General features: G+C 36.4%; 1 protein-coding gene across 1 annotated transcript; it reads left to right on the top strand.

The window, feature by feature from the left end:
* Positions 1 to 2,479: 2,479 nt before the first annotated feature.
* Positions 2,480 to 27,284, top strand: ZUP1 (zinc finger containing ubiquitin peptidase 1). Its single transcript, XM_037065103.1, has 10 exons — positions 2,480 to 2,745; positions 3,744 to 4,313; positions 7,830 to 7,940; positions 9,827 to 9,948; positions 13,056 to 13,224; positions 16,137 to 16,325; positions 16,818 to 16,983; positions 20,705 to 20,856; positions 23,804 to 24,024; positions 27,181 to 27,284. Exons 2-10 carry the CDS (start codon positions 3,758 to 3,760, stop codon positions 27,226 to 27,228), a joined length of 1,734 nt encoding a protein of 577 aa, XP_036920998.1. The 5' UTR covers positions 2,480 to 2,745; positions 3,744 to 3,757; the 3' UTR covers positions 27,229 to 27,284.

Here is a 27,284-nt window from a genome sequence, read left to right as displayed (position 1 = left end):
GCAGAGGGGCGGAGAGGAGGCCCCTGCCGCGCCCACCGGAGGAGCCGGTCACTGCACTGACTGCAAGATTTTAAACCCGCGCGGTCCAGGAGGTTGGAGCGTGTCCTACAGCCCTGATCCTCCGGACAAGTTCTCAGTCGATCATTCACTCGTTCCTTCTTCTTTCATCCACCCATCCATCCATTCATTCAACCTCCATTCATCCTTCAACATGGTGTTGATGGAGGCCTAATCGGAGCACTGTTTCAGATAATAGGAGCTACAACAGCGTACACAATGGATCAAAATACTAACCTCTTGGAGCTTTACAAGGCTTTTTCCGTCTTCAGCTGCATTAACTTTTTTCTGCATGCTCCCCTTTGTCTCAAGCTTTTCAATTTGCCATTTATTTAAACTTGAATTCTATCACATCTGTGGATTTTTAACGAAAGAGTAGTCACTGCTATATGAAATAAGAAACTCCAGATAAAGCACTCTAAATTATTCATTGTAAACCATCCTCAAGTTCAACCGTGTTGAAAACTGACTTTTCCAGATTCAATTCTAGGAACAGAACACACAAGATGAAAAGCACATGATTCCTACCCCTAAGAAGCTCCTGTTTTCCAACTCTTGTTCTTTCTGTTTTCTGAGAAATTTTTGGTTATCTTCCAGCTCTCTATTGAATATGTGTGTGTGTGTGTGTTACTTTTTTAATCTCAAAAGCTACTTTCTATTTTTGATTCAAGGATTAAATATTTTTTCTCACTTTTCTGAAGATATTGTCATTTCCTTGAAGCATTTTTCCTCCTTTATTTATTGTCTGTTTCTTCAGTTTATTTTTCCTTTATCATTTTGGTTTTTATCTTTCCTGCAATAAGCTGCACTGTAATGCCAGGTGATTCTTGAGTATCCATGTTTAAGAATGAGGCACTAAAGAAACTTATTTTGGAAGCCAGTGTATCAGGGAGGCTTGTTTACTCACTGATTGTAGGCCTCCCCACAGAGTGATAAAATGAGATCTTGACTGTTTCATTGGAGGATTTTCTAAAAGTTATTATCTGTAGGTCTTTGATCTTGGACCAGTAGAGAATTCTCCACGGAGAATTCTGACTTGGAGGCACATATCAGACATCAGAATGTGATGGGAGGAAATGGTTAGGGACCTCATAATCAGTATTTAGCTTTCATTATATCTCCCTTTCAGTCTCTACACCTTGACCCTCACTCTTAGTGGTACATTTCTGACTTCATAGCCTCTCTGGTTCATTTTCTTCATAAACTAAACCTGTAGTGTTCTCTCTGGGAGGACAAATGAGTCACTTGGCAATCTTGTGATGGAGAGAGGACATGTGGAAAGAAGGTTCTAACTGCTCCTTATCCAGAATTTCAGCAAAATTTTCTTCTTTTCAGGCCCAAATTTACCATCCTTCTTGGAAGTATCTGGTCTTTAATTTCTGAACATCCCCAGAGTTCTGGCATATGAATTGACTTGGTTTTGTGGACTTCCCTACTTACTAATTTTGTTACTACTCAGCCATCCTTTTTCTCTCTTTTGAACTTTGTTACACTCTAATTAGCATTTATTTCTATTATTTTTATTTTTCTACTGTCATTTTAGCAGATTTTGAGAGGTAGGGGATATAAATGTACATGTTCAACTCACCACGTTTAACTACTTAACACCTAGAATAGTTTTTAAAATATATATAGTAGATCATCAGATCATGCTACCCTCCTATTTAAATATTCCAATAGTTTTCTACCAAGCCCTACCTTATATGGCCCCTGTCTGCAACTCTGACATCATGTTGTAACCACTTCTAGAATGTTACACACAGGTCGCAAAGTGTTCTTTTTGTTGCAGTCTTAAAGGCTTTGTTCTTGTTATTTTCTGTGCCTGGCATACTCTTCATCCTGTTGGTGCAAAGTTTGTTCATAAGCACACTCACCACCTCAGAAAGACTTCTGTTAACTACATTCGTCCTTTCTATGAATAACCCAGTTTTATTTTCTTCATAGTACTTACCATGATCAGTTTATTTGTTCATTTTCTCTTGACCTCAGAGTGTAATTTTGTGTGTTTTGGCCTGAGTTCTGTGTATTTTGATTACTGCTGCAGCTCCACTTCCAAGAAGAATGCCTTTCTAATAGACACTCATTAAATATTTGAGTGAAATAAGAGCTGAACAATAGAAACAAGGTATGTATGATCTTGGAACCTTGAGACAAGAAGCTGTCTTAGTCACCTTCCACCTGCAGAGCACAGTTTGCGGTGTGACACCTAGTGGCATTAGAATGCCTTAATTGATAATACGATAGAATGCTACTCGGGCCCTAGGACTCCGATGACGCTCTAGGACCTGCCCTTTCATTCAGAAAGACATCAGATTCTCCAGTCTCTCAGACAGTTAGGGATCCGAGCCCTGATAGGAAGATGGAAAAATGACTACGACTTCCAGAATGCACCACAACCTGGCCCGGCGTGGAGCGGTGGATGCTGGGAGTCCTTCCCTTCCGTGACCAGAGGAAAAGCTTTTTTGAATGTGATACTGGAGACTGAAGTCTCCTGCTTTTGTAGTCGCCAGTTCTTTTCACGGTTAACTGTGAACCTCTGGGTGAAGAGGGGGCCTGCCTTCGTCTTTCAAGCCGGGAAAGGTCATCGAGGCCGCACACGCACTCCCCTGCGGGCAGCCGGACGGTTTCAGCCGCAGGACCAAAGAAGCAGCCCAGCCCTGGGCGCTGCGGCCGCTTTCGGATCTCGGGGTATGACGTTCTTTCCACTGGAGCTATGGGGGAATTTGCTTCTAAATCCAGCGACTGTTTTCACTTGTCTGAAGGAAAATGAGAAAAATAAAGACAGCGTAGGGAGTTCTTATAAAACCAAATTTATTTAAGTGATGGGAATAGTTTTCTTATCTTTTCCTGTTTATTTTAAAGCTAACGCTTAGCTGAATGATGGACTGTAGTAGGAAGGTTGTGATGTGACTGCTTTTAAAAAAATTATATTAGAAAAATCACCTTTTGTTTATAGTTAGTACTTTATTAGTCCACAAAGCTCAAAAGTGACTGTTGATTTCTTACAACTCATTTTATAGACCCAACGTCAAAGAGGTGAGATGTTTTACCTAAAATTCCGAAACCTGAGATTATAATCCAGTTCTCTGGACTCTAGAGTCAGTGCTCTTCTCTCCTGAGCTCACTCAGCTTCCGTTCTTCAGGTCAGAGTACAGACTCTGGAGCCAGACTGGGTTAGCACTTCGGCTAACCATTTTCCAGCTGCGGTGACACACCTGAGCTGGGATGTACTCCATGTAGAATTAGACCTAAATTAGTTTGATATACATAAAGCTCTTTAACTGGTTACTGCTATTGTTAAGATGTATTTATCCTCATTGTTAACAACTTAAAGTTTCTGTATTTAGATATGTCAGTTGATAAGGCTTCTTTGTTTTCTCTGATTTATCTGGACGATTTTATAAACCTTTTCTCTGCCTCAAATCACACTTTTAGAAGTATTTGAAAAATCACTTTAATTTTCCTTATTGCATTTGTTTTATTAAGGTCATAAAATTGAAACAGGGCAATTTTGGTTGAGATTTATTAAGTCTGTTTTCAGGAATAGTTAAGTACATGGAAAATGTATTCATCTAAATAATCACGTTTTGAGCACGTTTCATTGTTCCAAGTCATTTAATAAAATGTATTTTCTTTTCCTTCAACTCTTACTTTGTAACTTAAAATAATATTGTGTTATTTTATAGCTACATGATCTACTATGTTGTCTTGTGATATTTGTGGTGAAACAGTAACCTCAGAACTGGACATGAAGTCTCATCTCCTGATTGTTCACATGGAAAATGAAGTTATATGCCCATTTTGCAAGTTGTCAGGTGTGAATTATGATGAAGTGTGTTTTCATATCGAAACTGCTCATTTCGAGCAAAATGAACTAGAAAAAAACTTTGAGAAGAGCAGTGAAATGCAGAATGGGACTTCTGGTAACAGAAAGGATAACACCCAACAGTGCAGAATGGATGTTAAATTAAGTATGCCTTCCGCTTGTGCAGCCAATCCAAAAATTTCAGCTCAAAGCCTCCCTGAGGACAGTACTTTAAAACATAAAACCTTTTATTCAGAGAACTTGACTGAACCTAGAAAACTGAAAAGTAAGGAAAAACAGTGTGACCTATCCCAGGTAAAAGGATCAATTTATGACACAATGTATAGTCCTCCTGAATGTCCATTCTGTGGGAAAACAGAAGATTGCACTCAAGATATGGAAACTCATGTGAAGACAGAGCATGCCAGTTTTTTGGACCCTGCAGTAGAAGGTAAAGTATTCTCATCTTAAATAATAAGTAACACCAGTCTCTGTTTAACATATGGTGTCCTAAAAGTTGGTTTGTAAATCAGGTTACTACTGTGTTTTAAAAATCAGTGTATATTATTTGCAGTTTTTGCAATATAAAAATACAATAGTGGAAAAGAATTTGGATGCCAATACTAAATGTTTCAGCTACACTGAGAGTAGTTGTATTACCTTCCAGAGGAGGAATACACCACCAACCCAATGGCAGCTGGGCTGTCTCTGACTGTGATTTTTTGTTACTGAGTTTAATTGAGTTCTAGTTTGATTCCGTTATTATCAAAAGACACTGTGATTTCATTTCTTGCCAGCATTTGCTGTTTTCAGTATTCCAGATTTTGGCCATTTTAATGTGTGTGTAGTAGTATCTTATTTTAATTTGTAATTTCCTACTATATATGATGAAAATCTTTTCATCTGCTTCTTTTCACCTTACCTGTATATCTTCGGTGAGTTGTCTGTGGAGGTCCTTGGCCCATATTTTAATCTGGTTGTTGCTTCCTGTTGATTTTTAAGAGTTCTTCGGGTACTTTGTTCTTTTTTTCCTCTTTTTTCCCCTCTCTTTTCAGTTTGGGAAATACCTCTAGTGATACCCTCAAGTTCAGACTTTCTTTAGCCATATCCAGCCTACTAATGAGCCCATCAAATGCTTCTGTGGGTGTTTTATCTCTAGAATTTCTTTCACTTAATGATTTTAATTGTTCGCGTTCAGATTTACAGCACTGAATGTATTTTCACTTGTATGCATGAAGGTTAAAGAATGTCTTTTTTCTCCCCATAAAATGCAAGAGCGGCCAATTTTGCCATCAAATAAAAGCAGAAACTGGATTTCTTTTTAAATTAGTCCAAAATGGTGTTTAGGAACTTAGGCTGCTATGCTAACACCACAACAAACCAAAGTATAGGGTTAGGTATGGTTTTGTCTTCTTTTCAGCATCCAATACTCGCATATTAAATTCTGAGAATAGTCCAGTTGTAAGGCAGGGATCTCTTTGGCTTCCACAAAGGATGTCCTCCCTGGGTTGGATGCTGAAGGGTGAAGCACATTTTGCAGAACCCATGAAAACTACCTGGTATTCATCAAGGTAAAAAAAATTATGTTTCCTTCTTGGTATTCCATTCCCTGGAAATCTACCTGGTACTGCATGATAATTCATATAAAGCCATTCACACACTGGGATGCTTGTTGTGAATTTTCCCAAAATTTTTTATAGTGGTTAGCAGACCATTCCAACAGTGGCATGTTCTCACTCATATTTCTGTCCTTCCTGTGAAATGAAAATGTATACTTGCCTTGTTCTACAGTTAGATTGAGAAGTTTCCCCTCTTATGTGCCTTGGCAATGAGAAACGTATCTCTTTTTATCCAGATTTGCATAAACTGTTAGAATCTTTACAGCCTTTACTTCCAAAGCCTGTGGCGTATCTTCATCTCCAAAATAGTACTTGTCAGAGTACTTGTCAAGGTATTGTTGAATTCATTTCTTCTTTTGAATAAATTTCACCTTGGAGAGGCTATCAGTAGGTAGCTCACTACCTTAGTTTTCATTTTCACCACTGTAGCATATATCAACTAATTTTTAAGACTTGATTGCAACCTTTGATCAAACATATCAGATTGATTTAGTTCAGTTTTAAAGTCAGCTGATCCAGCTAAAACAAGACTAGTCACATTCATTTTGTCTACAGAATAAACAGCTATGCAGCAATCTAAACTAATTTCTGAATGTAGTTACTCCACTTCCAAACCAAACCTTAATGTATGGATTACTCAGGCTTTCACTGTGTGTATCTGAGTTCCTCTTTGGTGCCCAGTCTCGGTACCTTGGTATTGCAGAGGTACCACTGCTTATGTCCTGGACACACTGCACTACCTGCCTTCAGTGCTGGTGGATGGATCCAACTCTTTGATTTCCTGCTCCCAGCTAGGTAGGAGAATCCAAATTCCTAGCTTGATGCTGAATGCTTGAATTCTGTATCTCACCGCTTAGTTGGAGAATGATGAGCATTTAGTCCATGAAGTCCGTTTTCTAGACTGGCTCCTACTTACCATTTTAATTTTCCTTTCTACTTTTCTTCTTTTGAGTATAGATCTTCATTTGTCATTGATATTATTTTTTTATTATAGTGGTAAGAAGGTTTGCGATTATGCTCATCTTCCATCTTAACTCTAGAAGTAGAAAAATAGCTTTAAATCCAACTACAAATAACTTTTATTTATTTAACAATGTTAGTGAATAGTAGATGTTGTACATACATACAGTGGAATATTAACCATAAAAATAAGGAAATTTTGCCATTTGTGTTTATATGGATGGACCTTGATGGCATCGTGCTAAGTGAAATAAGTTAGACATAAAAAAACAAATTCTGTACAATCTCACTTATATGTGGAATCTAAAAAATAAAAAAAATTTCAGAGAAAAAGATTCAGTTTGTGATTACCAGAGGCAGGGGTGAGTGGTGAGGAAATTAAATATAGGTGACCAAAAGTACGAACTTGCAGTTATAGGGTGAGTAAGTTTTGAGGTCATAAAGTACAATGGGCTGACTATAACTAACACTGCTGTATGGGGTTTAAAAGTTGCTAAGAGAGTCAACCCTAAATGTTCGCATCACATTGGGGAAAAACATTATTTTTCTTATTTCTATATGATGTGATGAACACTAACTGAACTTATCGTAGTAATCATTTCACAATATGTGTAAGTCAAGTTATTATTCTGCACACCTTAAACTTACCGTATTTTTCAGACCATAAGATGCACTTAGGTTTTAGAGGAGGAAAGTAGGGGGAAAATTTTTGAAGCAAAAAATGTGGTAAAATATTTAATAACATAAATAACAATATTTCACCCATGTAAATGTAAACAGAACTCAACAGCAGCATTAACAACCATTATTTCTCCCAAATTTGGGGGGTTGCGTCTTATAGTCTGAAAAATACAGTATATACTGCTGTGTGTCAATTATATCTCAAAACTGAAAGAAGAATATTTTAGTGTTTTCAATTATCTGAGTACTCTCGGCAGCTTTATTATCATCATACAGATAATATAACTAAATAGTTCCAAGTTCTTTCCTAAATCGAGAGTACATGTGCTGCATCAAATATTTCTTTTTTCTTTTTAAATTTTCAAGTGACCGAGAAAAATCTTTCCTTTTTTCTTTTTTTTTTTTGTTCTTTTTTTTAATGGGAAAATAGATGTTTTATTTATTTGTATTTAAACTTACAAACCAGAAAAATCTTTTATGTGCTGCTTAAAAATAAAGAAGATGGAAGTAGGAAAAGAGTGTGCTGGAGCGTGTCTATAAATGTCTGTCTTTTAAACTGTGGCTTCAAATCATCAGACAGGAGGAGCATTCAAACACTCAACTTTTCAAGTTGTAGAAATTTTCTGGCATGAAACCAAAACACTCAGACTCGGGGTGAAAATCTGGGAGTTTTAAAAATAAAACCAATTGAATTATCTCTAATACAGACTGTGACCAGCCACTGTATGACTGTCCTATGTGTGGGCTCATCTGTACAAATTACCATATTCTCCAGGAACATGTTGACTTGCATTTGGAAGAAAGCAGCTTTAGACAAGGTACGTGTATATGTTTTAAAATAAGAATGTCATTATTTAATTTCCACTTCCTAAGACACATCTAATTTTTAGATTAGTGATGTGGGCCAGGGGCGGGGGGGGAAGCATACTGGTTAAAAGTTAATCTGTCCCTTTAAACAATGCGAATATAGTTCCACCTTTTTAAAAGAAGTTTTTTTGCAGAGAAATTGTGGAGGATAAACTGATGTGACGAAAGATGAAGTAGAAGTGTGCATCCCGAGTTTCGCCCCAGAGCAACAGTATTCAGAAGACAAAGAGATAGTGCGCATTTTTTAAAAATGTTTCATTTTTAAGTTGAGGCCATTTTTTGAGCAGCTAGAAGTAACCGAATTTAGCATTTTGTCAGCCAGAATTGTTTGTGAACTAGGAAGGAAACTGCCATGTGGCATTTATAATTTTTAAAAAGAATGTGAACTGTGTGACTAAAAGGTTTTTCAAGTGCCTTTCCAGCTGCTAGCCCAGTTTCTTACATTACCACTTTTTAGTTTTATATGCGACTCTACAAAAAGTTTTCCTCTGTCTCCTATTTTTTTAACATATTGTTTAAATAATCACTACGGTGACTTTGAAGTCGAAAAATTTTATGTGAGTTGCATGGTCCCACTGAAATGAAATATAGGGACCCTAATAGAAACCAATTATATTCTAATGGATTTTAGTTTCTTTTTTTTTTTTAAGTTTTTACTTTATTTATTTTTAAAGAGGGGAAGGGAGGGAAATAGTTTGAGAAACATCAATGTGTGGTTGCCTCTCACACACCCCCTACTGGGAACCTGGCCCACAACCCAGGCATGTGCCCTGACTGGAAATCAAACCTGCTATTGTTTGGCTCACAGGCCTGCACTCAATCCACTGAGCCACACCAGCCAGGGCAGAATTTCAGTTTTTTAGGTACATAGATACCACCTGTTAATGCAGGAGCCTTTAGTGTCCAGTACCAGTGATCCTATACCAACCAGCTATCTCTGTGGGCAGACAGCATTACCTGCTACTTAAACTTCACTCAAATGAATCCCAAGATGAGTACTGTAGCAAAGATGGAACAATTTTTTTAAAGATTTTATTTATTTTTCAGAGAAAGGGACGGAGAAAAAGAGGGGGAGAAACATCAACATGTGGTTGCCTCTCACGTTTTCCCAACTGGGGACCTGGCCCACAGTGCAGGCATGTGCTCTGACAGGAATCGAACCAGCAACCTATTGGTTCACAGGCCAGTGCTCAATCCACTGAGCCACACCAGCCAGGGCAGAATAGTTTTCTACTCTGTTGGTTCTTCACCAACTACTGTAGAAGAATAACCCTCTGAAGCTTAATATCTTATCATTCATACTTTGGTAGGTTTTCTGTGGGTACATAAATTATTCTGTGACCCTGTAGTGAATAATAAGAGAAAGATATGATCTGAATGTATCACTGCAGATAGCCTCAGAAGTACACTAAAAATCAGTTGTGAATTGCACATCTCCAACAATAGGTGTGGGAACCCAATAGGAAGGTGTAGTGGAAGCTGAGAGATTTGAAAGGAAAGAAAGAATATTCAAATACATAAACCACCAAATTGGAAGGTCGAGAAGATAAGATACTGGCCAGAAACCAATGGGATAATTAATGAATCCAAATGAGGTAATTAATGAAAAGTCCTTGTCACAACCTAAACACTCAGTGAATATTAGTGATTTAAATGGAGTTTATACCCATATAGATTAAGTTCTGCTGGATTTGTACATAATGTTTTTGTGACATTACAGGCATGTACAAATGGCAAAGTGATAGCATTTGCTACATTTTAAAGTATATATATATTGGCACATAATAGATAAGCTTTGACTTCAGTAGTTATTCTAAACACTGAAAATATCAACCAGGCATGGAGAGAGTCCAGTGTTCTAGAGATCTGGAACTGGCTCACCAACTTCAGCAAGAAGAAGACCAGAAGAGGAGATCTGAAGAATCAACACAAGAACGGGACGAATTTCAGAAGCTGCAGGTACATGGATTGTAACTGTTACAATGCTGGTAGAATTCTTAATTTTCTCCTGTGCTGTCAGGACTTCAGTGTCTTTTGTCCTAGTTATTAAACTAAATAACATGTATTCAATATTTTGTAGTTCATAACAGCCACCATTTTTAAGTACTCATTCTGGTCATGTACTGGGGTAAGCGCTTCATGTATAAATCTCAAAATCCTTACAACAACTCCATGAAGAAATGATTTTATTTTTTTATTAGGTATTTTATTGTCCTGTTACAGTTGTCCCAGTTTTTCCCACTTTCCTCTCCTCTGCCCAGCCCACCCCTTCTCCCATTGTCATTCCTCACCCTGTTGTCCACGGGTCATTCATACTTGTTGCTTGACTAGTCACTTCCCCTTCTTTCCACAGTTACCCACCTCCCCTCTGGTTGAAGTCATTCTATTCCTTATTTCCATGCCTCTGGTTCTGTTTTGCTTGTTTATTTTGTTCATTAGGCTCCTCCTATAGATGAGATCATACAGTATTTGTCTTTCTCCACCTGGCTTAGTTCACTTAGCATAATGTTCTGTAGTTCCAGCCATGCTGTCATGAAGGGTAAGAGTTCTTTCTTTCTGCTGCATAGAATTCCACTATGTAAATGTACCACAGTTTTTGATCCACCCATTTACTGATGGGCACTTAGGTTGCTCCCAGCACTTGGCTATTGTAAATAACACTACTGTGTTCTTTAAATCTTTGGTAAAATTCACCAATGAAGACATCCTGTCCAGGGCTTTTCTGTACCAGGAGTTTTTGATTACTGCTTCAATTTCACCAGGTGTTATCAGTCTAGGCAGGCTTTCTGCTTCTTCTTGATTCAGTTTTGGAAGATTGTATGTTTCTAGAAATTTGTCCATTTTGCTCTTTTTCGTCCAGTTTCTTGGCACATAGTTCATAGTAATTTCTTATAATCCTTTGTACTTCTGTAGTATTGGTTGTATGTGTACTCTTTCATTTCTGATTTTACTTATTTGGGTTCTTTCTTTATTTTTTTGATGAGTCTAGTTAAAAGTTTATCAATTTTGTTTACCTTTTCAAAGGACCAGCTCCTGGATATATTGATCCTTTAAATTGTTCTTATAGTCTCTATGTCATTTAATTCTGCTCTGACCTTGATTATTTCCTTCCTTCTACTTGCTCTGGGCTTTGTTGGTGGTTGTTCCTCTAGTTCTTATAGATGTAGGGTTAGGTTGTTTATTTCAGATTTTTCTTTTTTTTTTTTTTAGGTAGGACTGCATTGCTATGAACTTCCCTCTCAGGACTACCTTCATTGTGTCCCATAGGTTTGGGGCTGTTGTGTGTTCATTTTCATTTGTTTCAAGATACTTTTTGATTTCTTCCTTGATCTCATTGTTAACCCATTCATTCTACTGTTCGCCCATGATCACCCATGCTTTAATGGCATGTTATTCAGTCTCCATATATTTGAATTTTTTTGAGTTTTAAAATTTGAGATTTGAAATACAAAAATAGTGAAGATCTAGGAATAAAATGGAAGAAATGCAACAACCACCATATCAACAACCAACCAATGAAGACTGATGAAGGTGGAGAGAGAATACTGATAACATTTTAATAATATTTTAAGAACAGGATGAAGAATGTGAGATGAGTAATGACAGGGAAAGTGGTTTTGAGAGGCTGGAGTGGGGAGAAATAGTAAGAGTGTACAATAGAAACAAGTGGTAGCCCGAGAAAAAATAAAATTTAAAATAAAAATAAGAGGAATAAAGAAGGTAAAATGAATAAGATAAGGGAGGAGCAAACTATGAGATTTGAAATAAACTAAAATTAAAAAACTAGTAAAATAATAGGCACAAGCTTGAAGGGAAAGAAATGAATGTTAAAAAGCTGTGCAGGAGAGAGAATAACTCGAATACTGAAGAAGACCGCAGTGGGATTCATCCCCATAGAATCCAGTGTTTACCACTGTCCTCTCTGGATCTGCCCCTGGTGATGTCAGATGGTGTCCTAGTCTAGCCCCAAGCATCCTGTTCGAGACTCCAAGTGATCCATAGTCCGTGCCTGTCCCCTGCAGCTTTGGCTGGTCCCCACTGTTCCGTTTTGCTAGCTTTGCGTCCACCCACAGCCCAGGAGTGGTTCATTTAACAATCCGAGGGGACTGCCAGCACTTTCTGCACCTGCCCGCAGAGGGGCCTCTGGTGCAGCTGGGAGAGTGGAAACCCTGGGGCACCTCCTGGAAGTGCTGTTCAGTTTTCAGGGAAGATAGTGGGAATGTATCCTGGCCCCTTGCTACATGACTTGGTCTGTCTAGAAGCCAAGGCGGGGCAGAGCCCTGAACACCCCTTGTTCCGTTGTCTCTCTGCTATGCTGGTTTCAGTGGATCAGGGCCTAGGGAACAGTGTAGCTTAAATCTTACTTTGGAATATCTAATTTAAGCTATTTTTCTCATTGGTGATTCATTTACTTGCAAAATATTTGGCTTTTACCAAGTCTTCTTGCCTAATGTAATTTTGAACATTATGAATTCAAAAAGTTTCCAATATTAAAAGGAATTTAATTTTATTATGTAGCTTTGCAAATTAGTTGTTTAGATCTCAGACACTCTTTCAAAGAGGGCTGTTTTATACATATTTGAAATTCTCTGTTCAGTGTGCCAAAATGGTTCATTTACTATGTAGAATGAATGCCTGCATGAATTATGAATTAAGTAGGCTGTTGTGGGCTCGCCTGGGAACCCAATGTCAAGTAAGGACAGGTTTCCCTGAAAAAGTCAGCAGTATGTTCAGAATTCGTCTGCCTTTCGCAGTTCTTCTAGTAGGAAGACAGGATTCTCTACTTTCCCTACTGCAAGAAAAGCAAGTCTCTTGCCATGATGGCTGTTTCTAGAGAAAGGCTGTTACCAAGGCAGGGATTCTGTGTGTGTGTGTGTGTGTGTGTGTGTGTGTGTGTGAGATTTATTTTTCATAAAAATCTTGAAGTTGACTTTTATAAAAGTCTAAACCAGAATGTTTCGAAATGCATTTTCAGATAAATAAAACTGTGGTAAATCTCCTTCCACAATTTTATTGTAGACATAAAGGGTCATGAAAATTAACTTATTTGTTTTTATGTTTAATAGCGACAATACGGTTTAGACAATTCTGGAGGGTACAAGCGACAGCAACTCCAAAGTATGGAGAGAGAAGTGAATAGTGGAAGAATGCCCCCGTCTGAATTTCACAAAAGGAAAGCCGACCTGATGGAATCACTAGCTGTTGGTATTGATGATGGAAAAACAAGAACTTCTGGTGAGTACTTACACACCAAAACCACAGTCTGAATATTATATATGTTACTGAAGTAATAATTGGAGTTACTGGAACTTTGCCTGCTTTTCATAAGCCACATTTATATAGTTTTAGGTTTGACTGTGTTCAAATATTTTTTTAAGGTGTGTTGTTTTGAAACTTCTAAACTTTTGTTTTTATAGTAAATAATTCACTTTTATATTGTGTAAATTTACTTCGTATTTGAAAATTAGCCATTTAAAACAGTTTTTATTAAGTGCTTCCTATGTTCTAGATAAATGCCATCTAACAAATATAAATGGGCCACAGATACAACTTTAAATTTTCAGTAGTTAACATTAGAAAAAGTAAAAAGGACCACAAAAAATTAATGTTAATACTTTAAGTCCATTGGGTTCCTAATGTTATTTTAATGTGTAACCAACATTAAAAACTATTAACAAGGTACTTTGCAGTCTTTGTGCCTTCGTCAGAACCCAGCGTGTATTTTTTCTTGGGCACAACACCCCCAGGGCCACACCGCATATCGAGCGCTCAGTAGCCCCATGTAGGTAATGGCTGCTGTGTTGCTCAGCACAGTTGAAAGAGCACAGCTGTGCTGAGCAACTGTATCATTGCACTTCCTGATTAGTCCTGAGGCAGGGGTTTCTTTAGTGAATAACCTATTCCATTCATTTGTCCTTCTCTGTCGGATTGTTTTTTGTATTAATTTGTGGGACTCCTTTTAGTGTTCAGGATTCTAATTCTTTGCTGATTTTATGAGGTGTAAATATTGACTTCAAGTCTTGCCTTTAAATTTTGTATATAGTATGTATTTTTTATTTTAATTTTCAGTTACAGTTTGTAGTCAGTGTTACTTTGTATTAGTTTCAAGTGTACAGCATAGTGGTGAGATAATCATCCTTTACAGAGTGGTCCCCCTGATATTTCCAGTTCCCACCTAGTACCACACACAGTTAGTACAGTATTATTCACTGTATTCCCTATGCTGTTCCCTATTGACTATTCCCTATTGACTTTATATCCCTGTGACTGTTTCATAACTACCAATTTGAACTTCTTAATCTCTTCACTTTTTTCACCCATCCCCCAATCTCCCTCCTCTCTGGCTATCATCAGTCTGTTCTCTATATCTCTGAGTCTGTCAAATTTATTTGTTAATTTATTTTGCTCTTTAGATTCCACATACAAAAGAAATCATATGGTATCTCTTTCTCTGACTGATTTACTTCATTTTAACATAGTGCCCTATAGGCCCATCCAAGCTCTAGCAGGTAGTCAGATTTCATTTTTTATAGGGCCAAGTAATACTCCATTGCATATATATACCACAGCTTTTTTTATCCAGTTATCTAGTGATGAACACTTGGGTTGCATACATTCTTTTGAATTAGTGTTTTGGATTTCTTCAGGTATATATCCAGAGGTAGAATCGCTGGATCATAAGACACCATTTTTAGTATTTTTTTTTAAATATTTTATTTATTTATCTTTAGAGGGGAAGGGAAGGAGAGAGGAAGGAAACATCAATGTATGGTTGCTTCTGGTGCATCCCCTGCAGGGAACTGACCCCTGCCGGAAACTGGCCTGCAACCCAAGCATGTGCCCTGACTGGGAATCGAACCGCGATCGTCTGGTTCGCAGGCCCGCGCTCAATCCACTGAGCTACACCAGCTAGGGCCATTTTTAGTATTTTTATATATGATGTCTCATACAGAGTTTTAAATTTGAACATAATATTTCTCAATCTTTCCCTTTATTTGTATCCCAAGTGTCTTGTTTAAGAAACTCCCTCATCTTTTAGATTATAAACATATTTCTTTTCATTTTCTTTAAATATTCATACTTTTATTTTTATATTTTGGCTTTAAGCCACTTGAAATTTATTTGTACATACGTGTGTGAGCGAGAAAGAGAAGGTATGGATCAAATATTTTCCCCTTATTTATAACAGTACTTAAATTTCTTGCTGCTTATATTTCTCAGCACCAGCTTAGTGAATCTGCACTTTCTCCGTGTGTCCTTCTCTAAGGGTCTTCACATAAAAAGTTTCTATGGGGAAAAGCAGATCCTGGGAAATGCGTAACATGATTCCATTGGGGTGTACAGGGAGAAAATATTAGAACTTCCATTTGTTTTTAATTTGTGTTCTTTAATTTCTATTTGTGCATATATTTTAAGATTTCATTTATTTGCTTTTAGAGACAGGGGAAGGAAGGGAGAAACATCAATGTGTGAGAGAGAGATCAATCTGTTGCCTCTCACACAGCCCCAACTGGTTACCTAGCCCACAATGCAGGCATGTGCTCTGACTGGGAATCGAACCAGCGAGCTTTTGGTTCACAGGCCAACACTCAGTCCACTGAGCCACACCAGCCACGGCTGTGCATATGTTTTAAAGTTACTATAGAACTACTAGTTTATATATAATTTAAAATAATATAAATGTAAAAGGTTATAGAACACAGCACTATCATATAATATGTCCTTTTGATAAGCTGCCTTGAAATTTAGAAGTGATTGATTTAATGGCAAAGCAGGATATGAATTGAGGTTCTATCACTAAAAAGTTAAAGAAGACCCAGCCAGTGTGCCTCAGTAAGGGCATTGTCATGCAAACCAAAAGGTTGCTGGTTTGATTCCCAGTCAGGGCATGTGCTTGGGTTGCAAGTTCAGTTCCCAGTCAGGGTACATATGGAAGGCAGCCAGTCATTGTTTCCCTCACACTGATGTTTCTGTCCCCCTTTTTTCCCTTCCCCTCTCTAAAATTTATAGGGGGAAAAAAAGACGAGATGGAATTGACAGGTTTTAGGTGTGGTGCTTGAGGGACAGATTAATATTAGAACTATATTAGACGGCCATAGGAAGATAACTGATTCTTCTAAATCTTCCAAATCTCTTTCCTACTTTAGGAGTTATTGAAGCACTTCATAGGTCTTATCAGAATGCTGCCCCAGATGTGAGGCGTGTGTGGCTTTCTGCAGGGCTGGATCACTTTCATTCATCTTTTGGTGACAAAGGCTGGGGTTGCGGTTACAGAAATTTCCAGATGCTCCTGTCATCATTATTACAAAATGATGCTTATGATGATTGCTTGAAAGGTATGTGAAGTGCAGTTCTTTGAAGGTGTCATCTGAGGAACTACATACAGTATAGAATGAATTCATATATAGTGGGCACAATTAATAACTTTAATGAAGAAGTCTTTTGGTGGATATTTACATTAAAACCTGAATTCTGATTGGAGGAAGAGAAACTGATACAATAGAAGAGTCAGCCCTGGCTGGTGTGGCTCCATGGATTGAGTGCCAGCCTGCCACTCAAACAGCGAACCAAAGGGTCGCTGTCTCTATTCCCAGTCAGGGCATATGCCTGGGTTGTGGGCCAGGCCCCCAGTAGGAGACGCGGGAGAAGCAACCACTTTCTCCTCTTTCTAAAAATAAATAAAGTATTTTTTAAAAAGAGAAGAAGATGTCAGGAATGATCATCTTAACTGTTTTGTTGAGTTCCCTAGAATAAATGGTATATTGCCAAATGATACTATTCAGCACTTTAGTACCTGTCATGTAACATGTTTGCTTGTATGATTTTAGGTATGTCAATTCCTTGTATTCCAAAAATTCAGTCTATGATTGAAGATGCGTGGAGGGAAGGTTTTGATCCTCAGGGTGCCTCTCAACTCAATAACAAGTTACAGGGAACAAAGGCCTGGATCGGAGCATGTGAAATATATACACTTCTGACCTCCCTAAGGGTAAAGTATGTACCTAAAAAAGCCAGGTTACTATTACTGACATATCTGGCAGGGTTTATTGTTCCTTTTTGTGTGTTTGTTTTTCTATCAAAGTGGTAGTTAAAAAATAAAGTTTAAGTAGTACTAAAAAGTTTGTAATGAAAACCAGCAATTTGTTTCCTATTTCATGCTCCTCTGTCTTAGAGGCAGCTGTTGCTTCCATTGTTTTTAAATAACATGCTTCCATGTTTTGTTTTGTTTTTGGTGTTGTTTGTCTGTTTATCAGTTTTAGACACTGTCTGCTGCGTTCCCCTTATGTCTCCCTTTTGTTCACTCACAGTCCTTCTAACATGGTTGAATCTCAGTGTTCATTGAGTTTGCATTATGACTGTAAACACTATTCATCGCTGATTTTATTTTCTTTCCTAAAGGTTTAATGTTTGTTCCTTGAGTTAAAAATTGCCTTTCCTTTTCCTTTTTACTGTTTCACTCCATCGTGGTCTTAAGTTTTCCTGAACACTTGGCATGCCTACTCCTGGACCCCTCCATGTGAAGCCATCCATCCTCTTTGCTCCAGTCTGGATTATTTCACACCGAGATCCTTCCCATGGCTAATATGTAGCACTTCATCACTTTTTTCTTGAATTGGAGACTGGGTTTTTCCTAAATTCCATGTCTTTCTCTTTTAGGATTACTCTCTTTTGCTTAAACACTTCCTTCGTTAACTTTCTAAAAAAAGTGCCTAGTCCCTATTACTTAAATGATACTATACTATTCTAAATTCAAAATCATTTTCAGATCATATTAAGTTTTTACTGTGTTGACTTTTAGCAATTAGTATTACTATTGAAAAGATAAGCACTGGCTGATATAGCTCAGTGGATTTAGCACGGGCTGTGAACCACAGGGTCGCTGGTTCAATTCCCAGTCAGGGTACATGCCTGGGTTGCAGGCCAGGTTTCTAGTGGGGGCCACATTAGAAGCAACCACACACTGATGTTTCTCTCTCTCTCTTTCTCCCTCCTTTCCCCTCTCTCTAAAAATAAATAAATAAAAGCCTTTAAAAAGATAAACCTTAAGTTTTTAAAAAAGAAAAGATGCCACATGATTTTCATTCCTGAATATATAATCTATTTATTTTCTTTGGAAGTTTTTTGCATCTTTTTTTAGTCCTGGTAATGTGACATTTCACTCTGGAACGTGGGGCTTTGAGCATCTGTTTTTCTTTCCGAATCTGAAATGGTGAGTTGTAAGATCTCAGTATAGTGTTTAAAAGCTGGACTTTGGAGTCAGACTGCCTGTAAATGCTGCAGGCTTTCCAATCTCCCTGCTCTGTGACTTAACCCTTATTTACTTTGTTGACAAAGTATTTCTGCCCTAGTTCCACCATTGATAAAAGAATACGTAAATAGTAACTGCTTCACAGAGTTACAGTGATAATTAAATGAGATAGTGAAGTGCTTGGAATTTTGACTGGAATGTAGTAATAGGTAAGATTTTAACTGTCGTAATTTTATTGGTCATGTCTCATTTTTCATATTTGCTTTCTGTGTTACTCTCTGTCTAGATTCACTCAACTCTACTTCCCAGCTACTCTATTGAAATGTTTACTATAGCAATTGTGTATTTAATTCTAAAGCTCAATTTTATAGCATCATATTCTTTATGATTGCAAAGTTTTTTCCAGCATTTTGCATCTTTCTATTCCTTGCATTTTTCTGTTTCCTCCATGTTAATTTGTTTTCATGTCTATATTCATTTTAGTCTTTTTCCATTTTGAAGGCATTCTAACTTTTCTAAATCCCTAATTGTCTGTTCCTAGAGTGAGGAATGAGGTTCTAAAAAGCTGTTTGGAGGTCCTGTAGGACTGCATGGAGCTTGCAGATTAGCAGACCTTGTTTAAGGAGTCTTAGGTGGAAACTTGCTGCTTGGCTGGGCAATTCTCAAATATCCATATAGAGAGATCTTTTCTCAGAAGCCATTCAGAGAAGAGTTCTCCACTCTGCTGCGGCAGCTCCTGCCTTTGTGTGCGTGGTAGGGGGTAGAAGGAATGGGGGGGTGAGGGGTGATTTGCCTTCTTTATGCAAATTTACAATTAATCTCAAATTCTTATTCCCATTTCTACTTTCCCCAATACCTTGTGCCTCTAACCTTTCAGCCTCTCTGGAGTTTTAAGACAGTTGTCTTTGTGTCTTTACATTCAGTTTCATGCAGTTTTCCATTTTTCAGATTTGTGTGGCAGTTTCTTGTCTGTGCTCATTCTCCTTGTCCCTGGGTGTTTAAATCTCTTTTTCCTTCATTATTATGTTGTTGGACTCTCAAGAGGGAGCAAAGATACACACTTGTGGGAGCATCTTGAATGGAAAGTTTGCCCTAAGCATCCTGAATCCGTATTTTCTTTTATGTTTGTTCCTACATAATTTAGCCAGTGTTTCACACCATTTGTACCATATTAATTGATTAGATTTAGAGGTGAAGCTCTTTTTAAAATTTTAAATAAAAACACTAATGTGTATAATAACTTTCTTGAATTACTTAAATTGAAGGAACTATATTTATGCCCTCTAAATTTCTTTCTTCCTTTTTTTCTTTTTGCCAATAAGTTTACATATTTATATTACATATTCTATATCATGTTTCAGCTTTTAAGTAAGTTTTAAGGAAAGGAAAATTTTCATCTAAAATACCTGATATATCCAGTTTCTTTTCTTGGTACCTAGAATACTTTAGCCTTCCTTTTAAGAAGGCCCTTTTATTACTAAACCCTGAATTTCTTTACTAGTTATTTAAGTGTCTTGTTTTTGCACTTGTGAATTGGTTACTATTCACATTCTAAATATCAATATATAGTCAACTGCAAACCCAAGCACTGTTTCTACTTTTTAACAATTACACAAAACTTCATTTCAACATTTAAAACACAGTAGTAATCAGTTTGAAAGTTATCAACATTAGATTTACCAGTTCAAGATTAACAACCATTACAGTTTGGGTGTATTTGAAGATTTTATTGCCAAGAGAGATAAGGACAGGATATATGTGCTATATTTTAAAGTGAAAATAAAGATTTTAATTGGCTTTTGTTTATACCTGACCTTTTTAAAATAGTTGTTGAAGAATATAAACAGTGTTTCTGGTTAAAATGATTTTGTTTATTCAAGGTTGACTTCCTTTTGAGAAAACAATACCACCCCTAGAGTCTGGTGACAAATAGAAGAAGATAGATAGATAGACAGACATATAGATAGGGATAAATCCAGGTTTTTCTGTGATTTTTACAGGTATTCTTTTCTCATTTATTATTAGAATTTTGGAGAGCTGACAGGAAAAATATTCGGGATATATTTTGATAGATATGAATGGCTGTTGAAGAATTAAAATTAGAATTCTGCTTCTAATTGATTATGAGGTTCAGAGGCCTTAGAATAAAAGTTGTGTCTCAAGTTGTATGTTGATGACTTTTAAAGGTAAAATATGATCCTTATTTACTATTCATAGAGATTTTATGTCAGAAAATCTTTATAACTTTTAGATCAGTCATCAACCTTATGAAGTTATTTAAATAATTATTCCCTCATATAAAATGATAGTTTTCCATGTAAATAATAAAGTTTGTATATTTTTTCTTTTTAGGAAAATAAGATAGAATTAGTTCTAAACTAAAAATTTTTTTCTATTTGATAACTCCACTGATGAAAATAATTTGAAAATATTTTATAAATAATCTATTTTGTCCTTTTTCTATAGGTGCCGTATTGTGGATTTTCACAAGTCAACTGGTCCTTTGGGTACACACCCTCGTTTATTTGAATGGATATTGAACTATTATTCTTCAGAGAGGGAAGGGGGTCCGAAAGTAGTTTGTACATCTAAACCCCCTATCTATCTTCAGCATCAAGGTTAGTAAATCTCATAGGTAATAAGTATAGTTTATAAGACCATCTCTTTATAGGACAATGAATTGGCTTTTGCTTTAGGACAGGTTACAATTCTGATAATAAAGAAGAGGGCAGTATTGTGACAATAGTCTGTCGATTTTCATAGTTACATTTTCATTACAGTTCATTTCTGGGTAACGAAGGATGATAACCCTGTACCTTCAGGGTTGCCTGGTTCACTTCCTTTATTGTTTGTTCACCCACTCCCCACCCCCAGTCTTTACCCATATGTCACTTGAGTGAGGCCTTCCCTAACCACCTTATTGAAAATCTCATTATCTTAACCTCCTACCACTAGTTCTATCACAGCTTTTTAAAATATATATATAGCATAATAAATACTTATTTATCTTGTTTATTGAGTATTTCTTCCTACTGTAATTTAAGCTCCATGACAGCAGGAATGTTTGTTTTGTTTGCTCCTGTATCATAACTGCCCATAGTAGTGCCTGGCGTGTGCATGTGTGATAAATTTTTTGGAACAGATGATCTGGATTGACAGGAATAAGGAAAAGTAAATGTTGGGCATTTCATCATTTCGGAACATATGCTGTAAAGGTTGATCCCTCCATATTGAAATTCGAGTAGGCAGCACTTACAGTACCCGTGTAGGTGTGTCCAGTGTGTGTGTCATTACTTCAGACATGTAACAGGATGATACACTCTGGACATGAAGTGATAGCTCTTTAATATTCTTTAATTAAGGCGAAAGAGTTAGCTGATTTCCTAGCCCCTGAATGGTGGAGAAGAAGTCACATAGACACTTATAAATGTTGGCTCCGGGTGCTTGTATTACTTTCCTATTGATAACATAACAAAATACCACAAACTCTGTGGCTTAAAACAACACAGATTTATTATCTTACACTTTTTTAGGTCAGAAGTCTGCTTTGCCTCTAACAAGACTAAAATTAAGCGGTCAGCAGGCTGAAATTTCCTCTCAAGGTCTAGGAGATAGTCCTTTCCTGCCTGTTCCGTTGTTGGCAGCAGTCTGTTCCTTGTGGTTGTAGGACTGATTTTCCTGCTTCCTTGATGACCGTCAGGTGATGGCTGTTCTCGGGTTCCAGATGCCACCACATTCCTTGTCTCATGGCCCCTTCCTCCATCTTCAAAGCCAGTAATGGCCAACTGAGTCTCCACATTTCATTTTTCTGACACAGCCCTAAAAAGTTCTCCACTTTTAAGGGTTCATGTGATTAGATTTGGCCCATCAGGATGAGCCATGAAAATCTCCACGTCTCCTGATCCATAGTCTCAATCATATCTGCAAAGTTCCTTTTGCCCTATAAGTTCTAAAGCCCAAGTCTTTTGACTTCCAGTAGGTTTTCTAGAGAACCAGGGTATTTAGTGTTATATTCCGTGACATTTTTGGCTGTTTTTAGACATGTGAAGGCGAGGATTACTTCACAAGGCTGTCTGGTTTTGAATCTCAGTTCTGACTTATTAGCTGGGGAAGTCATGTAACCTTTCTGTCCCTAACATTGATTGTGTAAAATATAGTTACTATTAGTATTCACTGCAGGGTGTTAAATATTCATATATTTTTACTGAAAATTGTTTGTGCCTAGCATTACATAAGAGTTATGTCCAATTATTATAGAACTGTACATTGCTACTAAGTACCACCAATTCCCTTCGCTTCATAAATCTTTTTCTCAATATAACAGCGTGCCCCACATGACACAGGACCCAAGTACTTTTTAAATTGGTGGCTGATTGGGCATTGGGAGTTATGAGAACTTTTTGTTTTAAAGTTGGCAGCATATTTTATATTTCTCAGAAGATTGAATTTACCTAAGAGGGTACAATGTCCCTTTGTTTGGGGGGAAATTGTCACTGGGCTTTTTTATTTCAGTAAAACTAAAGTCAAAATATTGGTTTGGCCAAGAAGTTTGTTTAGTTTTTCCATAAAGTAAAAGACACATTTTTTGTTTTCTCCAATAACTTTATTGATTGGGATATCTTGACTATGTCGGCTCTGTCCCTGGTGGTAGAGCGTTGATTGTTCTCAGTTAATGTCTTGACTTGATCGCTCTCACCTTCAATTGTTCTACCCAACAGTGGAGCATCGTCCAGTGAGAAATCACTACTTTTGACACGTTCAGTCAGCCATAGCACCTTCTCCACATACTACACAAATTTGTGTGTGTGTTTCTACCTTTCTTGAAATAATAAAGCATTCTATGCCGAAAATGTACCATATTTTGTCCCAGCTTCAATATTAAAATGACTACACAAAAATCCACCAATTTTGATAAGTTTTTTTTAAATGCATGCTAATATGACAGCTGTCACAATACAACCTAACAGAATTGTTTTGAATGAAGTTAAAGACAACTAAGCGCTGCTAGAGCGATCATATAGGAAAAAAACTTTTTGGCCAACCCAAAGTATACAGGGTTTCCATGTACATTTACGGTTGTTCACATGGAAAATAATATAATAATAAATTATAATACGAGAATAAACTCGTTCACATACAACTGTACACCTACTTTTGCCCCTCATATAAATTTACTTTTGTTTACCTTTTAGAACTGTTAGAGTTTTGTTTTATGACAGAGCAATTTCAAATCCTTTCATATGAGATACTTAAATTGAAAGGATCAAAGGATTAGGAAGGGAAAACTAAAATGCATGGTATGGTAGAGAATTTTTTGTAATGAAAGCTTTAGAAAACTAAAATTGAACATGGGAAAACCGACGGTTAGGAAGTAGAACTGAAACTCTTACATCTGAGGAGTGAGAGCTCAGGTGCCTCCCTGTCAGAGGGACTGTTTGCTAAACACGCATTTCTGTGCGCACTGTACACAGACAGTGTACAGTGTGTGTGTACACAGTTCCGTATCTCTGTGTGAATAGTCACACAGACTTACACATATAGAGCTGTTATTTTACTTTTTGATAGGTCATAGTCGAACAGTTATTGGAATTGAAGAGAGAAGAAACCGAACATTATGTCTACTGATACTTGATCCTGGATGTCCTTCCCGAGAAATGCAGAAACTGCTAAAGCAGGACACGGAGGCTAGCAGTCTCAAGCAACTTCGGAAATTTGTGGGAAATTTAAAGCACAAACAGTACCAGATAGTGGCAGTAGAGGGTGTTCTTACTGCAGAGGAGAAAATTGTAAGTACCTAAATATATATTATGTGAAGCTTAAACAAGTTGAACTTCAGAGTTTGAAGTTGTTAGTTAAAGTCAACATTATTATCCCTTTGTGCCTCCTGATATATTCTATATCATTAAGTTGACAAAGATGTATTGTTTTTATGTCATTTAATTTCGCTAATGGATATCTTTAAATTTCAAATGGTACCTAATTACTTTCAAATACTTTTCTCAGAGCTTAATAAAATATTTCATTTTATAATGAATACTTTAATTTCTAATGTCAGGTGAGTGGTGAAAAATGCCAGCATATGTAAGATATAGGGTAAGAAAACCTAATTTAATCCAGAAAAACCTAGCTTATGTTGACCTTGCAGTTAATGTGTATTAAGTGTGATTCGTGTGATTTCTGAGGCTCTGTTACACGCTTGGGCTTATTGGATACACACAGCTCTAGAATTCAGCTTCGACACAGTTGCCTCTTTATCAGTGTAGTTAAGTGATAAGTGGTACATTACAGGAAAAATTTAGGTATTGCAAGCCCTCCGCTTGGTATAAAGAAGTTACGAGGTAGCATACCAAATCTAGAAAATGTATAGTTCTCAGAATTTTAAAGAAAAAAATGTCCCCTCAGAGTACTTCACATTGATTTGTTTCTCTTTAAAGAGCGAGGACAACTAAAGAGTAACATTTAGGGAGAATAACCGATCATAAAAGAAAAGATTAAAAATGTTTGAAATAAGAGCTAGGGCTAGGGTAATAATCTTTTTAGGTTCCCAGTGTGAGATATAAAGGCAAGGATTGTTCAATAAAGTTTCTTTACAGCGACCTGAATACCAAAATTACATTCATTTTTTACCCTATGATTAATTTGATTAGGTAAAATTATAGGTTAATTTTAATTATTGTACAATACCAAGATGCTTGTTCACCAGAATATAGAGAACTTTTGAGAGCATAGATGAAGTAGAAACTGAGACCTTGGTAGTGTTAGAATACTAAAAATGTACAAATGTACACGCGGTACTCTTCCTTTTTGGGAGGAGGGATCATGGAGAATAGCTGTATCTTTAACCATAAGAATCAAAACTTGGCTGACAGTGTACAGTGCTGCCAGATAGAGAAGGGATAATAATATGATTATAATTGTAGTACAGCAGGTCCTCGAATAACATTGTTTTGTTCAATGTTGTTTTGTTAAAATAACATGGATGAGATACCATAGAAATGTAATCCTTATTTATATCAATTAGCCTATGGTAAAAATTGGTTTTGTTATACATCATTCATTTAAAGTCACAGACTTCATACATGATGTTAAGTGAGGACTTACTGTAGTAATAAAAGTAACATTTCTATAATACTTTCTACTAGGTGCTATCCTAAGCACTTCACATATGTTAACTAATTTAATCCACACAATGGCCCTGTAAAGTAGCCACCATTTTTGTTTTATAGATGAACATACCTATTTTCAGAGAAGTTGTTCCATTCCTAAAACCACAAAGCTACTAAGTAACGAGTCCAGATTCCAGTTCAGGCACTTTATAGAGCCTTGTCCTGTATTACTTCTTCTGCGAGGATACAGAGTCCCACAATTTTATGTCTGCTAAGCTTTTGTGTGAACAATTTCACAGTGTGTTGTTGAAAAGATAGGATATTATATTTTGAAAAATGAAGAAAATCTTAACCACCTTAACATAACATTGCTTTTGCATATTATTTTAAAAGCTGTGTTTTAATTTTTTCTTTTCACCATCTGCCTTACAGTTACTTTGTCCTTTTTAACAGTGCTTTATACATTGCAGGAATTTAGCAAATATTGACGTACTGATTTATATCTTCAGATAGAAATATGCAGCTTTTAAAAAAGATGCAGCTTTAAATATGGGCAAAATAATGTTTTCACTTTTATCTGTGTTTTTACAGCTCATTTTTAAAACATCTTTTTTGTCTGTAGTAATAGTTACAGTTTTAAATTGTAGCAATTTCAGAACAAGATTGCTGTTTAAAGTATCTTAAAATGTAGATGTATATAACAGCATTTTATGTTTTGTGCTTCATATTTGACTTAGATTTACTATATTTTAATAATCATGTGGCTGTTACTCAAGGATTAAATCAGTTTTTCCAAAAAATTTTACCCTGGTAACTCTCTTATAATTACCATATTTTTGCCACAAACATGTTTTGTAATAGCAATTCTAAATTCTGTTCTGGATGTTGGAGCAATTATTTTAAAAAGTACCTCCTAATGAAATTCGATCAAATAATACGTATAGATCTACTTAATAGCCATATTCTTCAGGTTTAATGTGTTCTAGGTAAATTACACCACTGCTTCCACTGTGTGACCCGTCTACTCTTAACTCGATTTAACTTTGTTTTAGTTTGGTATATAATATGCCTTGATTTGTAACTCAAGTTGTACAAATAGCACCAATGTTTAAGGTTTTTAAGTGGCATTTTTAAGGCCATAAAGTGTGAGATAATTTTTTTAAAGTTTCTCTATTCATAGCCCTCTCTGTTTCTCCTTCTCTCTTTTTTCTCTGAGTGTGAGCCAGCATTTTCACTGGTGACTCATTATGCCATTTTTAAAATGAGATGTTCTCTTTACTTCTGTTTTGTTTTTCTCTGAAATTTTATTTAATTTTTTTATGGCTTGAATTCAAGCATATTATTCTTGTTAAATTTAAAATTGTGATTTTACTTAAGAAATTTTTATTATCTTGAAAAAAATTCCAGATTTTTTTTCACTTCATATGCTTTTTTTTAATGAAGGATTGTGATTTTTATTTTTCTATTTTTAGTATTTGAAACGTTTAATAATACAATATGGGATAATAATAGCTCTCTGTACTCTTCTCAGTTATGCTGTAAACTTAGAACTATTATTAATTAATTAATTAATTTTTATTACTTCTTATTGTTCTAGTTTTCTACCTTTCCCCCCCACCCCTCCCCACCACCCAAACCCTCCCCACCTCCTTCTCTCATTTCCACCCCCCCTTGTTATTGTCCATATGTCCTTTATAATTGATCCTGTAAGCCCTTTACCCTTTCCCCCATCCTCTCTCCTCTGATCACTGCAGATTTTATTTTTTAACATTAGAATGATAATATGTATTCTAATTAATTGATTTCTTATAACAATTTTTAAAATTTCTTTTCAAGGCCAGGAGACAAGCATCTCAAGTCTTTACAGCCGAGAAGATTCCTTGAAGAATCAAGCATTTGGGTGATTGTGGAATTTTATTTTGCATATTCAAATATTAAAA

This window comes from Sturnira hondurensis, unplaced genomic scaffold, assembly GCF_014824575.4.
Source record: "Sturnira hondurensis isolate 20B ecotype Veracruz unplaced genomic scaffold, ASM1482457v3 Scaffold0015596, whole genome shotgun sequence".
Lineage (NCBI taxonomy): Eukaryota > Metazoa > Chordata > Mammalia > Chiroptera > Phyllostomidae > Sturnira > Sturnira hondurensis.
This window is presented reverse-complemented; position numbering and strand designations above follow the sequence as displayed.

Bases quoted from the DNA above. Each gene is read 5' to 3' on its own strand.
- ZUP1 (XM_037065103.1), top strand. From the start codon at position 3,758: ATGTTGTCTTGTGATATTTGTGGTGAAACAGTAACCTCAGAACTGGAC. The intron at 16,984-20,704 runs GTATGTACCTAA...CTTTTTCTATAG, and splicing joins CTGACCTCCCTAAGGGTAAA to GTGCCGTATTGTGGATTTTC. The intron at 20,857-23,803 runs GTTAGTAAATCT...ACTTTTTGATAG, and splicing joins TATCTATCTTCAGCATCAAG to GTCATAGTCGAACAGTTATT.